This window comes from Scylla paramamosain, chromosome 12 (assembly GCF_035594125.1).
Source record: "Scylla paramamosain isolate STU-SP2022 chromosome 12, ASM3559412v1, whole genome shotgun sequence".
NCBI classification, from domain to species: Eukaryota; Metazoa; Arthropoda; class Malacostraca; order Decapoda; family Portunidae; genus Scylla; species Scylla paramamosain.
The window spans coordinates 16,627,172-16,645,447 of record NC_087162.1 but is presented as its reverse complement, the minus strand read 5'-3'; the positions used below and the strand labels follow the sequence as shown (position 1 = coordinate 16,645,447).

Here is an 18,276-nt window from a genome sequence, read left to right as displayed (position 1 = left end):
AATAAGGATTTGTTGGCAAATTTGCCATATGCTTCCGCTTGGAGCCGACTGGCGACAAGAGCACTGCATGATCAGGAAGAGTCAAAGCTGTCTGCACATGTTTTTCCCAGAAGCGCGTGACTCTGTTCCCTGTGCCCGTACCATTTGTTATTAATGCAGGTATGCAGTAATGCTTGATGAGATAGATCTTTCCCATTAATATCTGAAGTGTTTCTTTTTTTTTTTTTTTATGTAGGAGGGGCACTGGCCAAGGGCAACAAAACTGCAATAAAAAAAAAAAGGCTCACTGAGGTGCCGGTTCCTAAACAGTGTCGAAAGCGGTAGTCAAAAATTACAGGATAAGTGTCTTGAAACCTCTTGAAACCTCCCTCTTGAAAGAATTCAAGTCATAGGAAAGTGGAAATACAGAAGCAGGCAGGGAGTTCCAGAGCTTACCAGAGAAAGGGATGAGTTATTGAGAATACTGGTTAACTCTTGCATTACAGGGGTGAACAGAATAGGGGTGAGAGAAAGAAGAAAGTCTTATGCAGCGAGGCTGCAGGAGGAGGGAAGGCATGCAATTAGCAAGTTCAGAAGAGCAGTTGGGATCAAAATAGCGGTAAAAGATAGCAAGAGATGCAACATTGCGACGATGAGAAAGAGGCTGAAGATTTAGGAGTAGGCAAAGAGGGCAGCTGCCCAGGGGCCTCCACAATCTGGGGAGGCCCCTACATAATTAAGCATTTTGTAAGTGAAAGAAAATCGAATAAGAAGACATCGAAAAAATTATCATGCAGTGTTGCTGAAACATGGAATAGTTTCTCCTTTAGTTTTATATGAACCTTTTAATATTTTTTTATTATCATTAATACAACTGCTTCTGTTTCATTTACACTAAATAAATATGCTCCTTTCACTAGAATATATATATATATATATATATATATATATATATATATATATATATATATATATATATATATATATATATATATATATATATATATATATATATATATATATATATATATATATATATCAATAGATTGCATGTAATATTGATCAATAAAAATATTAATATACATATTTTCGATTTATATTCGAGTGCGTTCATTTGTTTACACACTCGGGAGTTGGGACAGTCGTCCCAGTCACAAAACTAGGCATGTTTCAACTTTTTTCAAGTGCGAGTAGCTATTTTCGAGAATTTCGGAGATTTTGATATATTTGCAATATGCTATTGGCTTCAACATTATATCATCTATAAACTAGGCCTATGCGAATGCGATTTTGTAGTGAAATTAAATGATAACACTATAAACAACACGTCAACCATAATTAAACTGGGTAAGGCAGGTAGTGGTCCTCCATACTCAGGCTGCCCATGGGCCTCCACAGACATAAATCCGGCCCTGCTGAAGACACTCAGATGGAGGAGAGAAGCTGATAAAACGAAAAACTTTTGATTCCACCCTGTCTAGAAGAGCGGTATGAGTGGAACCCCGCTTACATGTGAAGCATACTCCATACATGAATGGATAAAGCACCTGCACAGAGTTAGTTGCTGAGGGGAGAGGGGTGAGAAAAACTGGCAGAGATGACTCAGAATGCTTAACTTCATAGAAGCTGTCTTAGCTAGAGATGAGATGTGAAGTTTCTACTTTAGATTATAAGTAAAGGACAGGCCAAGGATGTTCAGTGTAGAAGAGGGGGACAGTTGAGTGTCATTGAAGAAGAGGGGATAGTTGTCTGGGAGGTTGCGTGGAGTAGATGGGTAGAGAAATTGAGTGTTTGAGGCATTGAACAATACTAAGTTTTCTCTGCCCCAGTCAGAAATTCTAGACAGATCCGAAGTTAGGCTTTTTGTGGCTTCCCTGCGTGAAGTGTTTACTTGCTGAAGGGTTGGACGTCCACGAAAAGACGTGGAAAAGTGTAGAGTGGTATCATCAGCTTAAGAGTGAATAGAAGAAGAAGTTTGGTTTAGAAGATAATTGATGATAGGAAGAGTGGGTGACAGGACAGAACCCTGAAGAACACCACTGTTAATAAAATTAGGAGAAGAGTGACCGTCTACCACAGCAGCAATAGAACGATCGGAAAGGAAACTTGAGATGAAGTTACAGAGAGAAGGATAGAAGCCGTAGGAGGGTAGTATGGAAATCAAAGCTTTGTGTCACACTCAGTCAAAAGCTTTTGATATGTCTGAGGCAACAGCAAAAGTTTCACCAAAATCTCTAAAAGAGGATGACCAAGAGTCAGTAAGGAAAGCCAGATCACCAGTAGAGCGGCCCTGACGGAACCCACACTGGCGATCAGATAGAAGTTTGTGAAGTGATAGATGTTAAGAATCTTCCTGTTGAGGATAGATTCAAAAACTTTAGATAGGCAGGAAATTAAAGCAATAGGACGGTAGTTTGAGGGATTACAACGGTCATCCTTTTTAGGAACAGGCTGAATGTAGGCAAACTTCCAGCAAGAAGGAAAGATAGATGTTGAAAGACAGAGCTGAAAGAGTTTGACTAGGCAAGGTGCAAGCACGGAGGCACAGTTTCGGAGAACAATAGGAGGAACCCCTTCAAGTCCATAAGCCTTCCGAGGTTTTAGGCTAGCGAGGGCATGCAAAACATCACTGCGAAGGATCTTAATGGGTAGCATGAAGTAGTCAGAGGGTGGAGGAGAGGGAGGAACAAACGCTGAATCATCCAAGGTAGAGTTTTTAGCTAAGGTTTGAGCGAAGAGTTCAGCTTTAGAAATAGATGAGATGGCAGTAGTGCCATCAGGTTGAAATAAAGGAGAGAAAGATGGAGAAGCAAAGTTACTGGAGATGTTTTTGGCTAGGTGCCAGAAGTCACGAGGTGAGTTAGATCTGGAAAGATTTTGACACTTTGTGTTAATGGAGTTTTTGGCTAGTTGGCGAAGAGACTTGGCTTGACTCCGGGCAGAAATATAAAGCGCATGAGATTCAGGTGATGGAAGGCTAAAGTACCTTTTGTGGGCCACCTCTCTATCATGTATGGCTTGAGAACAGGATGTGTTAAACCAAGGTTTGAAAGGGTTAGATCAAGAGAAAGAATGAGGTACGTACATCTCCATGCCAGACACTATCACCTCTGTTATGCACTTAGCACACAGAGACAGGTCTCTGACACGAAAGCAGTAATCATTCCAAGGAAAATCAACAATACCTCCTCAGATCCCCTCAATTAGCAGACGCAAAACGCCAGAGGCACCTCCGCTTTGGGGACCCCTGAAGAGGGACTGGAGCGATAGGACAAGATACAGATATGAGATTGTGATCGGAGGAGCCCAACGGAGAAGACAGGGTAAAAGTATAAGCAGAAGGGTTAAAGGTTAGGAAAACAACCTTTTGTGGTTATAAATTAGTTATGTCTTTTGTTAAGAATCACACACACACACACACACACACACACACACACACACACAGAGAGAGAGAGAGAGAGAGAGAGAGAGAGAGAGAGAGAGAGTAGTGATGATAAATTAGCACATGAATGAAGTGGACGACGACAAAACCAAATACATAAATATATAAGAAAACACCCGAGAAAATTGAAAAGAGGAAACAAGGGGCGGGGGTGGGAGTGGGTGGGAAAATAATTGAGACAGGAATGGAAACCAGCAAAAGAGCAGAGAGGCAATCTTGGTGGCGGTGCGGTGGGCGGGTGGGCGGAGCAGCTTTAACTTCGTGGCGGCGGGAATAACGTTGGGCCGGTGACGGGGCGCAACAGGCAGCTGCTCGACACACCCGCGCCAGGCTCTCTACCACCTGCTCTTTAAGGGAAATTACTGCAAATATCAAAATTAACCGAAATCGTATTTTTAGCAACACGAAATATAATGTGTCCTTCACGTTGCACTATTTATATTCTTACTATTTTACCCCTCCTTCCCTTCACTCCTCTCGCTTCTCTCGTTCCTTCCCCGCATCTTCTTGCCTGCCTGTCGGAGAGGAGCTTCCCAGGACGAGTCTGTTCTTAATATATATATATATATATATATATATATATATATATATATATATATATATATATATATATATATATATATATATATATATATATATATATATATATATATATATATATATATATATATATATATATATATATATATATATATATATATATATATATATATATATATATATATATATATATATATATATATATATATATATATATATATATATATATATATATATATATTATTTAAATGTGTTTACATGATATTGTGGAAACTTTACATTAAATCAAAATGGAACAAGAAAAGAAGACATGTGGAATAAGAAGAAAAATAAGAGACGAAATAAGAAAAAAAAATTACACTTTTTTTTCGAGACAATGAGTTACGTTCGAATCACTCCAAAGGGACATGTTACGAGATGCCCTGCAAACTCTACCACTTGCTTATGTTAACTTTGCATCATTCACGATCTCAAATATTTCTTCAGTGTGGAGTAGCACCTCTCGTCCTCTGAGCCTCAAACTGTTCTCTTCACAGGCACCCGGGACCTTCGACAACAATTATTCTTTTTCTTCTAAACCTCGGTCTTCATTTCTGATCCACAGTCGAATGTTGCGTCTCTGTGTACGATGATGTTACTTGTTCTCCAGGCCAGCACATCTGATCTCGGGAATCTTACACAGTGTGCCTGAAATGCTATTGTCATCCATTATATATATATATATACGAGTATATATATATATATATATATATATATATATATATATATATATATATATATATATATATATATATATATATATATATATATATATATATATATATATATTACGTAATGATATTAATTATGAAAAATCCATCGACTTTTAATTGTAAATTTTAAAGTGAAGCACATCATGGCCTGTTTCTCCTACTGAAGAAAGTCTCATCTTTGAAGACTTCATTGCTCATTACCAGTTTGGATTAACATCTTCCTTTACTAATAAGTCTCCTGTTTCTTTGGGAGCGGCTTCGTTTATATTTTTTCAACTTTTTTTTTTCTTTGGCATGTCTCCCACATTAAAAAGTCTTTGAAGACTGTTATCCTCAATTACGTAACACGACATTCTTCTGTGAGTCACGTTAAGCTGTTTCGAAAACTGTTTTGGCTCTGCTGCTAAGTCATTCCTACTTGAAGGATATAGGAAATATTGTCATAGCTTCGGAAATGTATTAGAAACTTGGCTCGCTTTGAGTAAACAAACTATATGTTTTATTCATACAATTATACAAAATTCAGCGATACAACAAACGGAGTCATTAAATTCAAATTAGCTATTTTATTTCAACCAACGTTCGTCTTATGACTATCACATACGTATATTCCTGCAGGTATTTGGTGCCTCCCACCACACCTTGTGCCATGTCTGTGGTGTCTCCAGTGTGAAAAACAAAATCACCAAATCATTAAGTGAAATAAATAAATACGAGTATAGCATCAGACAAGTGCCGGCGCCGCTTGATCCTGGACGGCCGTGGGAAAGTTTTCCTGCTGTACGCGGATCATGACTTTGATAGCGACACCCTCCTTGGCGGCGTGGAAGGCGTCCTCCACCTGGCGCAGTGTGAAGCGGTGGGTGATGAGTGGCCGCACGTCCACCCTACCGCACGCCACCAGAGACAGCGCCACCGGGTAGCTGCACAAGGAGGGAAAATAATCGTCACTCACATGTTCCTAGTTGCTACCCAGCACCGCTTTTATTATTCTAGTATGTATGACTTAGTTAAGAAATAACACATATTATATAGCAAAACACCTCCCTCTTAAGTCAAATAATGATGGCCATTTAACCCAACCAGCCCATCGCGGCTCGCCATTGGTACCCATACTCATCCCTGTGACATGAAAATACTCGTCTTGTCACCTAATGGCGTTATCAATCGAGTATTTTTGTTGTTGTTGTTTCCTTACCAGTTAGCATATCTGAATATGCCACGAATGTCCATCTCTTTCACCGTGACCAGAGTCATGGGCAGGGTCACCTCGGGCTTGCCGCGCCCCACCGTCACCAGTATACTCTGCGGGGCGCCCACCTGACAAAAGTAATGCAACGATTCACTGGTTATGTTGTTCCTGTGGATTCTGAGACCATGTATGTATACGAGTCAATCTATATACTGTTACGTGCATCTAATACGTTCATTAGTTAAAGTTCTCCTCCTGTTCTTTAGGGCGTCCCTTCTGTCAGATTTCAGTCAGGTGCATGCTGCTTACAATTTAAAGATTGCAAAGCTACGATGTTCCTGGATCCCTCTGCATCCAGATCTACGTATCACGTGACATATTGCAAGCAACTGACAAATACTCGTTTCTGAAGGATACCATTCATTCATCCATCCATCCATCCATTTAGTCAGACAGGTAGCCAGTCAATAAATATTAAGTTAATGTTACAGAGTATGGGAAGTATTCAGAACACTGACCAGGATGCTGATCTGATAGGATGAGTCTGCCCCTGAACACTCCAGCAGGGCGGTTGGTGGGTCAGGCATCACCGACAGGATCTCGTCGGCCGCCTCCTTCGTGCTGCGTCCCGACACGTTGACTGTGTAATGAGCTCCGAGTTCCTTGGCGAACTGCAGGCGCTTCTCATTGATATCTGAAGCAGTTATTAAGCATTAGATACAGACAGCTGAATGCATTTCTTTATTTTCTCTCTGAATGTAAGACGAAGCCTTCCACTCTTTGACGTTACTTTTTTTTTTTTGTCATTATTTTCCTATTAATGTTAAAAGTTAGTGATTAAGTATTCGACTGCTGGGCACGTGATGAGCTCCGTTGTCCATGCAAGTTTTATTCATGAAGATTGTCCAGTGTTCATAATAATTCACTTCAGTTGTTTCTAACTGACCCGTCACACAGATAGGACCGGCGCCCATAGCCTTGGCCGTGAGGACAGCCACCAGCCCGATGGGTCCTGCCCCAAGCACCAGTACCGGCGTGCCCGGCCCCACCTCGGCACGTTTGCAGGAATACACAGCCACTGCCAGCGGTTCCAACATAGCTCCCTCCTCGTCGCTGACAGAATCGGGCAGCCTGGCAAGGAGAAGCTGTGAGCAAACAATAATGATGACGCTTCATATATATAACACACGCACGAGACCAAAATGTGTCAACCAGTTTTGCACATTTCCATCACATATGTATGAGATAGATATACTTATGCAGCATACCAGGGCATTCCTCCTGTCGCCAGTCCGCACCACACACAATTTTGTGCCATTGTTGTAACCATTCATGTCACTGTTCTTCAACCATGTGGATACGTACGCATGCAACAATCATGTTTCTTCTTCCTCAAACAGTAACCTTTCCGCATAGTTACTCATTAAATATGAAAGGGTTCTACTGAGCTGAGCTTCTAATGCTCGGTCGTAACCAACTGTTGCCAAGCCACCTCCAGCTTCCCGCGAGTCTTACAATGGTTATTTTTCTCTGATGATGTAACGAGGAGGACACATGACATATTAATAAACAATAACAGAGGAACATTACGGAGTGTGTTGTACATAAGTTCATAATGTTACAGAGGTAACTTTTACTGACACTTGCCAATTGGGAGAGTTGGCAACTCCCCTCACCAAGGACACGCCCTGTCCGTCCTAACTCCCGCACTCAACTCTTCCACGCCTGCTGTCTATCTCCAAAGGACGTGCAGCCACAGGGTACATCAGTGTGAGTGAGTTTTCTAGTATTGTGTCTTGAGACTGAACACACAAGGTAAGAAAGAACCTTGATACTTCCCCTTGATGAGTGTGAGTGCGCACAATAATGAATAATGTTTTTTTTTACAAGTGCACGAAATAGCAGACTGTGATGTAACCTTGTTTTCTCCCTGGCGTGGTGACGATGTGGACTGAAATTGAGGAGCAGGGCAAGTGTGATCCATTGACGCGAAAGTAGGAAACAACAGATAGCATTTATAGGTCGTGGATGGCAATTCTTGTTACTGACAAACTTGTAAACAAATGATTACTCACTGGGTTGTAGATTTATTTGATACTGATTATCTTGATCTACATGTGATCTACATGGAAGTAATCACACGTATGTATACATACGTATGTACATATGTACACTTAGTACATACGTAGTACGTATGTACTAAGAGATGTTTTCAACTTAATGTTTGAAATGTATGAAACATTATTATTATTATTATTATTATTATTATTATTATTATTATTATTATTGTTGTTGTTGTTGCAGCTGCTGCTGTTGTTATTATTATTATTATTATTATTATTATTATTATTATTATTATTATCATCATCATCATCATCATCTAGTAATATATATATATATATATATATATATATATATATATATATATATATATATATATATATATATATATATATATATATATATATATATATATATATATATATATATATATATATATATATTTTTTTTTTTTTTTTTTTTTTTTTTTTTTTTTTTTTTTTTTTTTTTTCATGTAGGAGGGGCACCGGCCAAGGGCAGCAAAAATCCAATAAATTTTTTTTTTTAAAGTCCACTGAGATGCCGATCCCCGAATAGGGTTCGAAGCAGTAGTCAAAAAAATGAAGGATAAGTGTCTTGAAACCTCTCTCTTGAAGGAATTCAAGTCATAGGAAGGTGGAAATACAGAAGCAGGCAAGGAGTTTACCAGAGTAAGGGATGAATGAATGAAAATACTGGTTAACTCTTGGATTAGAAAGATGGACAGAATAGGGATAAGAGAAAGAAGAAAGTCTTGTGCAGCGAGGCCGTGGGAGGAGGGGAGGCATGCAGTTAGCAAGATCAGAAGACCAGTTAACGTGAAAACAGCGGTAGAAGACAGCTAGAGATGCAACACTGCAGCAATGAAAAGAGGCTGAAGACAGTCAGTTAGAGGAGATGAGTTGATAAGACGAAAAGATCTTGATTACATCCTGTCTAGAAGAGCAGTATCAGTGGAACCCCCCAAACATGTGAAGCATACTCCATACATGGACGGATAAGGCCCTTGTACAGAGTTAGCAGCTGGGGAGGGTGAGAAAAACTGGCGGTTACGTCTCAGAACACCTAACTCCATAGAAGCTGCTTTAGCTAGAGATGAGATGTGAGGTTTCCAGTTTAGATAATAAGAAAAGGACAGACCGAGGATGTTCATTGTAGAAGAGGGGGACAATTGAATGTTATTGAAGAAGAGGGGATAGTTGTCTGGAAGGTTGTGTTGAGTTGATAAATGGAGGAATTGAGTTTTTGAGGCATTAAAAATACCAAGTTTGCTCTGCCGCAATCAAAAATTTTAGAGAGATCAGAAGTCAGGAGTTCTGTGGCTTCCCTGCGTGAAGTGTTTACTTTCTGAAGGGTTGGACGTCTATGAAAAGACGTGGAAAAGTGCAGGGTGGTATCATCAGTGCATGAGTGGATAGGACAAGAAGTCTGGTTTATAAGATCACTCATGAATAATAGGAAGAGAGTGTGTGTCTAGACAGATCCCTGAGGAACACCATTGCTAAGAGAGTTTGAAGAACAGTGACCGTCTACCACAGCAGCAATAGAACGGTCAGAAACGAAACTTGAGATGAAGTTACAGAGAGAAGGATAAAAGCCGTAGGAGGGTAGTTTGGACATCAAAGCTTTGTGCCAGACTCTATCAAAAGCTTTTGATGTGTCTGAGGCAACAGCAAAAGTTTCAGCAAAATCTCTAAAAGAGGATAACCAAGACTCAGTAAGGAAAGCCAGATCACCAGTAGAGCGGCCTTGACGGAACCCGTACTGGCGATCAGATAGAAGGTTGTGAAGTGATAGATGTTTAAGAATCTTCCTGTTGAGGATAGATTCAAAAATTTTAGATAGGCAGGAAATTAAAGCAATAGGACAGTAGTTTGAGGGATTAGAATGGTCACCCATTTTTAGAAACAGGCTGAATCTAGGCAAAGTTCCAGCAAGCAGGAAAGATAGATGTTGACGGACAGAGCTGAAAGAGTTTGCTTAGGCAAGGTGCAGGCATGGAGGCACAGTTTCGGAGAACAATAGGAAGGACCCCATCAGGTTCCGGGGGTTTAGGCCACTATATATATATATATATATATATATATATATATATATATATATATATATATATATATATATATATATATATATATATATATATATATATATATATATATATATATATATATATATATATATATATATATATATATATATATATATATATATATATAGTGTGTGTGTGTGAGTGTAAGCGTGTGCGTGTGCGTGCGTGCAGCACATTTGTACATTTGTGGGACAGTTGCAGATCGCTCCCAGAGTGAAGGCAGGGGCGCCGCAGGTCTGATGTTGACCCTCGCTGTCCTCTGTGAACCCGCGCCGCCACGTCAGTTTCCATTATATTGATTTCGAATTGAATTATTTTTATCACTAGTGTGTCAAAAGTAGTGCACCTGTATTCAGTGCATAGTAAATTACGTGTATCATGAAAGAGAGATGTCCTGCCTTCTTTAGGCACTGAATAAATTCCTTCAGAAAACTCTGAATGCAGGGTAAATGCAGCAGTAACATGCGTCCCCGCCTGCTTAATTAAGTGACGAGAAGCCGACACCGCTGCCGGTCAAGCCGTAAATGACTGCCCAGTGATTTTCGGGCAGCCTAGACTGTGCCGGTACTGCAGACATGCTTTACTCTTTTCATAATTATGTAAGGGAGACCAGCATAAGAACACGGAAAATAGTGGGAAAAAACGTTCACCTGACGGTATCAGTAAGCTTAATTAGAAGAGTTTCACAAATGTTGGCCGGCTTAATCAAAAGGATAAGAAAACAGACACATGCAGAGAGTTTCAGACTTTACAAGAATAAAAGAATGAAGATTCTGGTTAACTCGAATTTAGTGAAGCGGATAGAGTAAGGGTGTGAGTGAGTAGAAAGTCTCATGCAACGAGTCCGCGGAAGGGGGAAGCATTTATGTATGTAGTTAGCAAGTTCGGAAGAGCAATAGAGCAGTTGAGTCTAATGTCCGTGTATCTTGATTCACTCACTTTGCTCAGGATAGAATTTAGATTTTTCTGTTATTTTTACCATCTGAATGCCACCACTTAGTCCACGCTGCCTCTGATTGTCTGGAGTCACTCAGACCTGCTAAAAATTTAACTCTGGATTGTGCTTCTCCCTCCCACACCACCACTCTCAGTCTTCATTAAGGTTCTTTTGTTATGATGTTTTCCATCCCTCTGGCCTTGACCCGCTGGAGGCATATGACAGCGATGCCGTCCCTCTTTCTGTTCTCGAAAATTGTGCCTAGTGTTTGCATCTTGTGGGATCAAACTGTGACGTTGCCTCGTATCAACAGCCACTTACCCCCAATAAGATGAAGTTTCTTTAAATTCTCTCTCTCTCTCTCTCTCTCTCTCTCTCTCTCTCTCTCTCTCTCTCTCTCTCTCTCTCTCTCTCTCTCTCTCTCTCTCTCTCTCTCTCTCTCTCTCTCTCTCTCTCTCTCTCTCTCTCTCTCTCTCTCTCTCTCTCTCTCTCTCTCTCTCTCCAAAGCCATGATTTTTTTTTTCCCCTTTGTCTCGCAGTAGAAAGATTCTCAAGTGGTTATATGTTCACAGTTTTCTTTCTGACCTACAGTCTAGAATTTCCGTCCGGACTGGTGAACTTCCTACTTTCTTCTTAGATTGAGTCGTCTTATATTCTGAGTTTCAGTTAAATGTCTACAGTCGGTTCATATATAACGAAATACAATAAACACGGATTCAAATTTCTCCTTTACGGCTAGTGTCCATGCACCTCAGTACCAGCATCTCAAAACTTTATTGTTCTGGCCTTCTTGTTGCTGCCGTGACAGGTGATCACTACTCTCCGGAAACTGTTAATAGAGAGGTTCCAAAGGGAGTATGTGTGCATGAGAGAGAGAGAGAGAGAGAGAGAGAGAGAGAGAGAGAGAGAGAGAGAGAGAGAGAGAGAGAGAGAGAATTATCTTCCAGACTTGACCCGCATTAGGAGAGAATATGGCGATGCTAAAACTGGACGTGCACAACCATATCCTGCCTGAATCTTGGCCTGACCTGAAGCAGCGGTATGGTTACGGCGGCTTCATCCAGCTGGACCACGCCTCCTGCAAGACGCCCGGTTAGTGTCTATGATCCTAACTCCATTGTTTTTAATTTATGCTCCCCATCCTTGTTGATTCCGAGTTTGCTGTGCCTTGCTGTCGACGATAAACCTTTCTTGTTTCGTGACCCCTTGGAGTGTTACGGCAAAATGCTTTAATTCGTTTGTATGGCTGGAGTTGTTGGTTTCCTGGCATGCCAAGCTGAGGGAAAGTATGTGTGTGTGTGTGTGTGTGTGTGTGTGTGTGTGTGTGTGTGTGTGTGTGTGTGTGTGTCCAGTATTGCCGTACATCATGCAGGTTGAGGATGCTGGGCCGCGTCCCACACCTGAAAGTCCTTCTCACGCTGCATCCTCTACCCCATACCATATGTATTAGCAAGAATACTTGCTCCAGATGACAGTGAGCTCGCCGGCTTTCCAGACTTATTGTTATAATTCCCTGACTTTTATGTAGATCGAGTCTTCAGAAGGACATTAACTATGAAAAGTCTATCTAATCAACTAATGCAAATCCAAATTAGTTCAAGATAATGTCGATGCAACGCTTCGTATAATTCCTTTTCCTTTTGCCGCGTCCAGCACATCCCGATCGATGCGTCACAGTGCTCCTAGAATAGATATGAGTTTTATCACCGTTATATATTTTGTGCTGTAAGACCCTTTTACAGTTAATTAGCCCTGTTCTGCTTATTGATAATACGATTTGCACAATCATGTACATAATAGTTAAAATAGATATGTATATTATGTTATTAATACTAAAATCATATGTGCTACCAGACTGGTTTGTTGCGTAAGGACGATCTGTGTTCCATATTTCATATTGAAAATCTGAGGAAAATTAAACTAAGTGCATGTGAGTGTGAGTCTGTAGTCTATATATGGGTTAATTGTTGTGCCCTCATTTGTCATCCTTCATGCCTTGGCCCCGCGCGGTGACGTGGGCCACAGGCAAGGCCAACATGATGAAGGACGGCCAGCTGTTCAGAGTGGTGGATGAGAATTGCTGGAGTGCCGAGGCCAGACTGAAGGACATGAACCAGACCGGGGTGACGGTGCAGGCGCTCTCCACCGTCCCCGTCATGTTCAGCTACTGGGCCAAGCCGGAGGATACACTCGACCTCAGCAGGCACGTCACACTCTAATCAAGCTGCATTGTCGTATTGTTTGACATGCACCGTATGAAAAACCGTCTTTGTTGTAGAGACAGTATTCTAGTCTTAAGTATTATTCAAGGTTGGTTGTGTTTCTGATGTCCAGTATGACAGCCGTGATATTAACTAACACTTCTGGAACAGACTGCTGAATGACGACCTAGCAGGCGTGGTCAGCCGCCACCCCCGCAGGTTCGTGGGTCTGGGCACCGTCCCCGCTCAGGCACCCGAGCTATCTGTGGAGGAACTGAAGCGTCTCAAGGCTGACCTTCGTTTTCCTGGAATCCAGATAGGGTCCCACGTCAATGACTGGAACCTGGACGCCAAAGAGCTGCACCCCGTGTGGAAGACATGCGAAGACCTCGGTGAGATCTGCCTTCCTTTATTTTCTTTTTCTTTTTTCTTTCTTCTTTAGGGTCCGCTATAGCAAGACGTATTGAGCAGAATCCCGTTAGTCCTGTTCATTGTTATCAAACAAACCCCCTTTTTTTTATTTTTTGGTAACAAAGTATAAGTATTAAATTACTATTATGATCCAACGGAAAGTGTTATATATTATGATACTTTACGTGTATTTCCACATCATGTGCCTTAAAGTGGACTGAACAATAGGATTGGTGTGATCATTTATTTTATACACCGACGACCTGTGAACAATAGTGTCTTCCAGGTGTGGCGGTATTCGTGCACCCGTGGGACATGCAGATGGGAGGCCGCAACAGCAAGTACTGGCTTCCCTGGCTGGTGGGGATGCCCGCCGAGACAGCCACAGCCATTTGCACCCTGCTGATGGGCAACGTGCTGGAGCAGGTGAGAGGGATCCTGTAAAGCTTCACTCAACCAGTGGATTACCAACTGTTGTTCCGAACAGTAAACTGCAATTTGTCTCCTCTCAGTTTCCCAGACTGAAGATATGCTTTGCCCACGGCGGAGGGTCCTTCCCATATACTGTGGGCCGCATCCAGCACGGGTACAACGTGCGGCCCGACCTGTGTGCCACGGCCTGCAGCACCCCACCCCGCTCCTACCTCGGCAAGTTCTGGTGTGACAGCCTCGTGCACGATCCAGACGCGCTCAAACTCTTGCTCAAGGTGAATTTCATCTTTCCAAAACATGTGGATTTTGCCGTTGTGCGTTATTTGATTTTCTTCAATATTTAATTTTCTAAAAGCAGTATGGTGTGAGGTTTATATTTTTTGACATGTAATAATAATGATTTTCAAAAATTTCGCATAAGTCATGATCAAGCCAGAATTTTGCTCGCATAGGGAGTCAAGTATTAAAAGTTTGTTCCCTCCCATCACTGGCAGGTGATGGGCGAGGACCGAGTGGTGCTGGGTTCAGACTACCCCTTCCCCTTAGGAGAGCACCTCCCAGGCAGCCTCATCCAGAGCTCGGACCTTCCTGACGACACCAAGAAAAATCTCCTCTTCCACAACGCGTTAGACTTCCTCGGTCTTGAAGCGTCGCGGTTTGAGTAGCCTGTAGTGCAATAACCTTGAACATTTCAAATCTGGGAAGCTTCCAGTGATATAGTTACCAACAGACGTAATTCTGTTACACATGCCAGATGCTATTTGCTGTGTGTGTGTGTGTGTGTGTGTGTGTGCACCTGTGAGATTTTCTTTACGCTTTTATGCTTCGGTAAAGATTTACTGTTATCTTACATCCTACACTACGTACAGATGTGGAGCGTGTGGAGGCTAGCACGAGCTTAAGTGTAATTTACCAAATAAAAGTTTTACTTTTCCGTTTTAGGTAATTTTGAATACGAAGTAATGTACTTGCAATATTTTTGACAAAGCTCTCCCCCTTTTTTTTCATATCTCTCTTGGAAAGATTTATCGATTTTGCAAACTGTCGATATGGAGCCAATACTGCAAGCCAACTCCAGTGCCTTGCATACGGAGCTTAATAAAACACTGTCTTACAACGAATATATATATATATATATATATATATATATATATATATATATATATATATATATATATATATATATATATATATATATATATATATATATATATATATATATATATATATATATATATATATATATATATATATATAATTTTTTTTTTTTTTTTTTTTTTTTTTTTTTTTTTTTTTTATCAGCACATTCCCCTTGGTGGCTTGAACAAAGTAACTACACGGTCAGTTCGCTTACATATATTATTAAATTGTCTTCAGATAAGTTAGCTTGTGAAATTTACTCGACCGTGTCTTTTTATTTTTTTTATTTATAACTAGGCAAATGAATAAGTAAAAAAAAAAGACACAATCGAGTAGATTTCATAAGCTAACTTATTTGAATACAATATAATATTTGTGAACGAACTGACCGTGTATTCAAAGGGAATGTGCTGATAAAAAATTATATTCGTTGTTGAGAGCTACTATGTAACGAAAATCAGTCCTACGAAGATCCAGACACCAGGAAGTACTAAGAGGCCACGGCAGGGAACACTCACTTGAAGCAGAAGTCTGCAGGGTGGACGTAGTAGCGGGTGAGGGTGCCGTCTACGGGGGGGGTGGCGCAGAACCTCACATGGGGACACACGTTGTAGCGGCCGCTCCGACAGTGATCACACCTCCGACAGGGCACTCCTGGCTCGATGGCCACGCGATCTCCTACAATACCGGGTTAGTAGCGTATTCAGTCGTCCCCATTAATGTTCTGTCAAAAATTCTCCCATCTAAATCCACATACATTGGTCTCATTCTCTGGACGCTCATAAAACATGTATTTTGAAACATCCTTCGATATAATTATTTGCTATACATCTACCTGGTTTGAGGGAGTGAACGTAGGGGCCGCAGGCAACCACTGTGGCGGAGGACTCGTGTCCCAGGACGAGTGGCGCCTCTACCACGAAGCGTGCAGTACGGCCGCGCCACCAGTAGTGCACATCTGACCCGCAAATCCCGACACTTGCCACCCGCAGCAGCACCTCTGTCGACACACAAGCATGCACATCAGTATAAAGTAAATGAGGGAAAACCCTTGATTGCATGCGTGCATATGTCAAAAGAGAGCAAACGGCCAAAAATATAAAACATGCAAAACTAATGAACAAAAGAAGAGATAGACAGCAACACACACACACACACGCACACACACACACACACACACACACACACACACACACACACACACACACACACACACACTGCTCGTTAACTCAGTGGTAATGTCCTTGCCTGTCATTAGACAAGGTAAAGTTAGCGTTCCGCTCAGGTTGCTCAATGATGAGTGAGCAGTTACAGAATGGACTCCTTGACTAACACGATGCCCATAGACCGAACTACATGTATCATTAGGATATAGCAGGGAATCATGAGTCCAGCATATGATCGCCAAGACCGGTGTTATCCCGTAATCACACACACACACACACACACACACACAAACACACACGCTCATCACTCACCTCCTGGTCCTGGTTGCGGGATAGTTCTCTGCTCCTGAACAAGAGAATGCCTCCCAAAAAAAGGAGGAAGGTAAATTAATATTCTGCAATGCATGATACTTATTTTAGCAAGATACAATGAGTGAAGAAGCACTACTGATAAATGTTTGTATACTGTAGTGCATGTCTGCAGGACACAGTATTCGCTAGACCTTGGCAGGTCGCGGCACTGGACACTGGGAAGATGGTAGTGTGTGGCATTATTCAAAATTTCACTCTGTGTTAGATTAGTTGATCTGTCACAGATACTATTTGATTCTAGGTTAATCTAGGACTTGTGAGGTATTAATTTGTATTTCGTTTATCCAAATAAGATATAGAAAGTAACATAATTAGTATCCTAACCCTGCGCGCTCAACACACCACCGTCACATGTATGAACTCAAAATTACATTAGAGTATGTAATTTTTCATAATATTCCAACAAAAATCAGGCTGCAGGTCAAAGTATATTTCAAGGTGTGTCAGAGTGATGTATTTACTTGAATCCTTTCAGGAAATATCCTCTGAACCTACTAATACACTTAAGGCTCGTGGCGGTTTGTGTGTGTGTGTGTGTGTGTGTGTGTGTGTGTGTGTGTGTTTGAACGCTCTTATAATGATTACTAGTGAGTAAAATTACCCTTGTTTTCGTCTGGAGTTGACAGCTTGAATACATGTCTTATTCCCTTTACAATAACAAATGTTTAATAATTTCAATCCAACCAGCCCTTGATGTAATAGACTTCTATATCAATGTATACTCTTTTATGCCAAAAAAAAAAAAAAAAAAAAAAAATCAGTGAGTCCGAGTGACAAGATTAGACAAGACGATTACTTACCAGCCTTAGATCCTGCGCCGCGTGTAGCACTGCCGTCAGATTATCCTCCGCCATCACACACGTTATATTATATTCTTTTTCCTGATTATTAAGACGACTGTCTGTAATATCTGGTTCCGTCAGTCTCTGTATGCTCTCCTAGAGGGGCTTGTCTTTTCACTGGCGTAAGGATTGAGGTTACCATTTTTCACTTATCAGATCTAGCTTATCTTTTCACTAAAGCGTGGGAACCGAGGCTGGTGGCTTTTTCATGGGCCCGTCAAAGATCTCGTGTATACCTATAACGTATCGTAAAGTAAGGACTGGCTTCAGCGAGGGTGAAAATCCCCTGGGCAAGAAGGAAATTCAGGATGACTGTCAGTTTACCCAAAATTAATGCAGTACAACGTTATTGTCAAGACGGGGTGGGATCCCTATGACTAGCTTCAGTCTCAGGTAGGGAAGCGTAAGGTGCAGCTTCCCTTCGTCCGTGACTCTGCACATTGTTTATCACGCGAGGCTGTCACTATGACCATGGTCACTATAATAGTATATTTCAAAACAATCATAGCTCACAGTTTGCTGCAGTGTTATATTTGTTATTACGTCCTATTGCATATCTATGGTTGTTCCTCCGACTCAAATGCACGCCTCTCCACCTCACCCTGTAGCCTCGATGTACAAAACTTTCTTCTTTCTCTCATCATCATCCACCTTACCAATGCAAAAGTTAACCAGTATTTTCACTTTAGCATTCCTTTCGCT

The 18,276-nt window shown here is 41.2% G+C and overlaps 2 protein-coding genes across 9 annotated transcripts; one reads left to right on the top strand and one right to left on the bottom strand.

Moving 5' to 3' along the window:
* Positions 1-5,155: 5,155 nt before the first annotated feature.
* On the bottom strand, positions 5,156-17,693 carry LOC135105776 (sorbitol dehydrogenase-like). Of its 2 annotated transcripts, XM_064014248.1 has the most exons (8): positions 17,533-17,693; positions 16,673-16,706; positions 16,030-16,194; positions 15,713-15,872; positions 6,852-7,036; positions 6,424-6,599; positions 5,912-6,033; positions 5,156-5,636 (listed from the first exon to the last, which is right to left on the bottom strand). In XM_064014248.1, exons 1-8 carry the CDS (start codon positions 17,584-17,586, stop codon positions 5,438-5,440), a joined length of 1,095 nt encoding a protein of 364 aa, XP_063870318.1. In that variant the 5' UTR covers positions 17,587-17,693; the 3' UTR covers positions 5,156-5,437. The 2 variants fall into 2 exon arrangements, with proteins under 2 accessions (XP_063870318.1, XP_063870317.1); XM_064014247.1 differs by lacking the exon at positions 17,533-17,693 and having other exon boundaries at positions 16,673-16,772.
* Positions 7,517-14,992, top strand: LOC135105778 (2-amino-3-carboxymuconate-6-semialdehyde decarboxylase-like). Of its 7 annotated transcripts, none has more exons than XM_064014252.1 (7): positions 7,517-7,675; positions 11,958-12,102; positions 13,036-13,213; positions 13,383-13,603; positions 13,909-14,048; positions 14,135-14,329; positions 14,549-14,992. In XM_064014252.1, the coding sequence occupies exons 2-7, from the start codon at positions 11,982-11,984 to the stop codon at positions 14,717-14,719; spliced, it is 1,026 nt and encodes a 341-aa protein (XP_063870322.1). In that variant the 5' UTR covers positions 7,517-7,675; positions 11,958-11,981; the 3' UTR covers positions 14,720-14,992. The 7 variants fall into 7 exon arrangements, with proteins under 7 accessions (XP_063870322.1, XP_063870323.1, XP_063870324.1 ...); XM_064014253.1 differs by having other exon boundaries at positions 7,557-7,679; XM_064014254.1 differs by having other exon boundaries at positions 7,577-7,720.
* Positions 17,694-18,276: the final 583 nt, after the last annotated feature.

Bases quoted from the DNA above. Each gene is read 5' to 3' on its own strand.
- LOC135105776 (XM_064014247.1), bottom strand. From the start codon at position 16,766: ATGCATTGCAGAATATTAATTTACCTTCCTCCTTTTTTTGGGAGGCAT. The intron at 16,195-16,672 runs GTGAGTGATGAG...GTGTGTCGACAG, and splicing joins CCCGCAACCAGGACCAGGAG to AGGTGCTGCTGCGGGTGGCA. The intron at 5,637-5,911 runs GTAAGGAAACAA...CTCCTTGTGCAG, and splicing joins ATATTCAGATATGCTAACTG to CTACCCGGTGGCGCTGTCTC.
- LOC135105778 (XM_064014252.1), top strand. From the start codon at position 11,982: ATGGCGATGCTAAAACTGGACGTGCACAACCATATCCTGCCTGAATCT. The intron at 12,103-13,035 runs GTTAGTGTCTAT...CGTGGGCCACAG, and splicing joins CGCCTCCTGCAAGACGCCCG to GCAAGGCCAACATGATGAAG. The intron at 14,049-14,134 runs GTGAGAGGGATC...GTCTCCTCTCAG, and splicing joins TGGGCAACGTGCTGGAGCAG to TTTCCCAGACTGAAGATATG.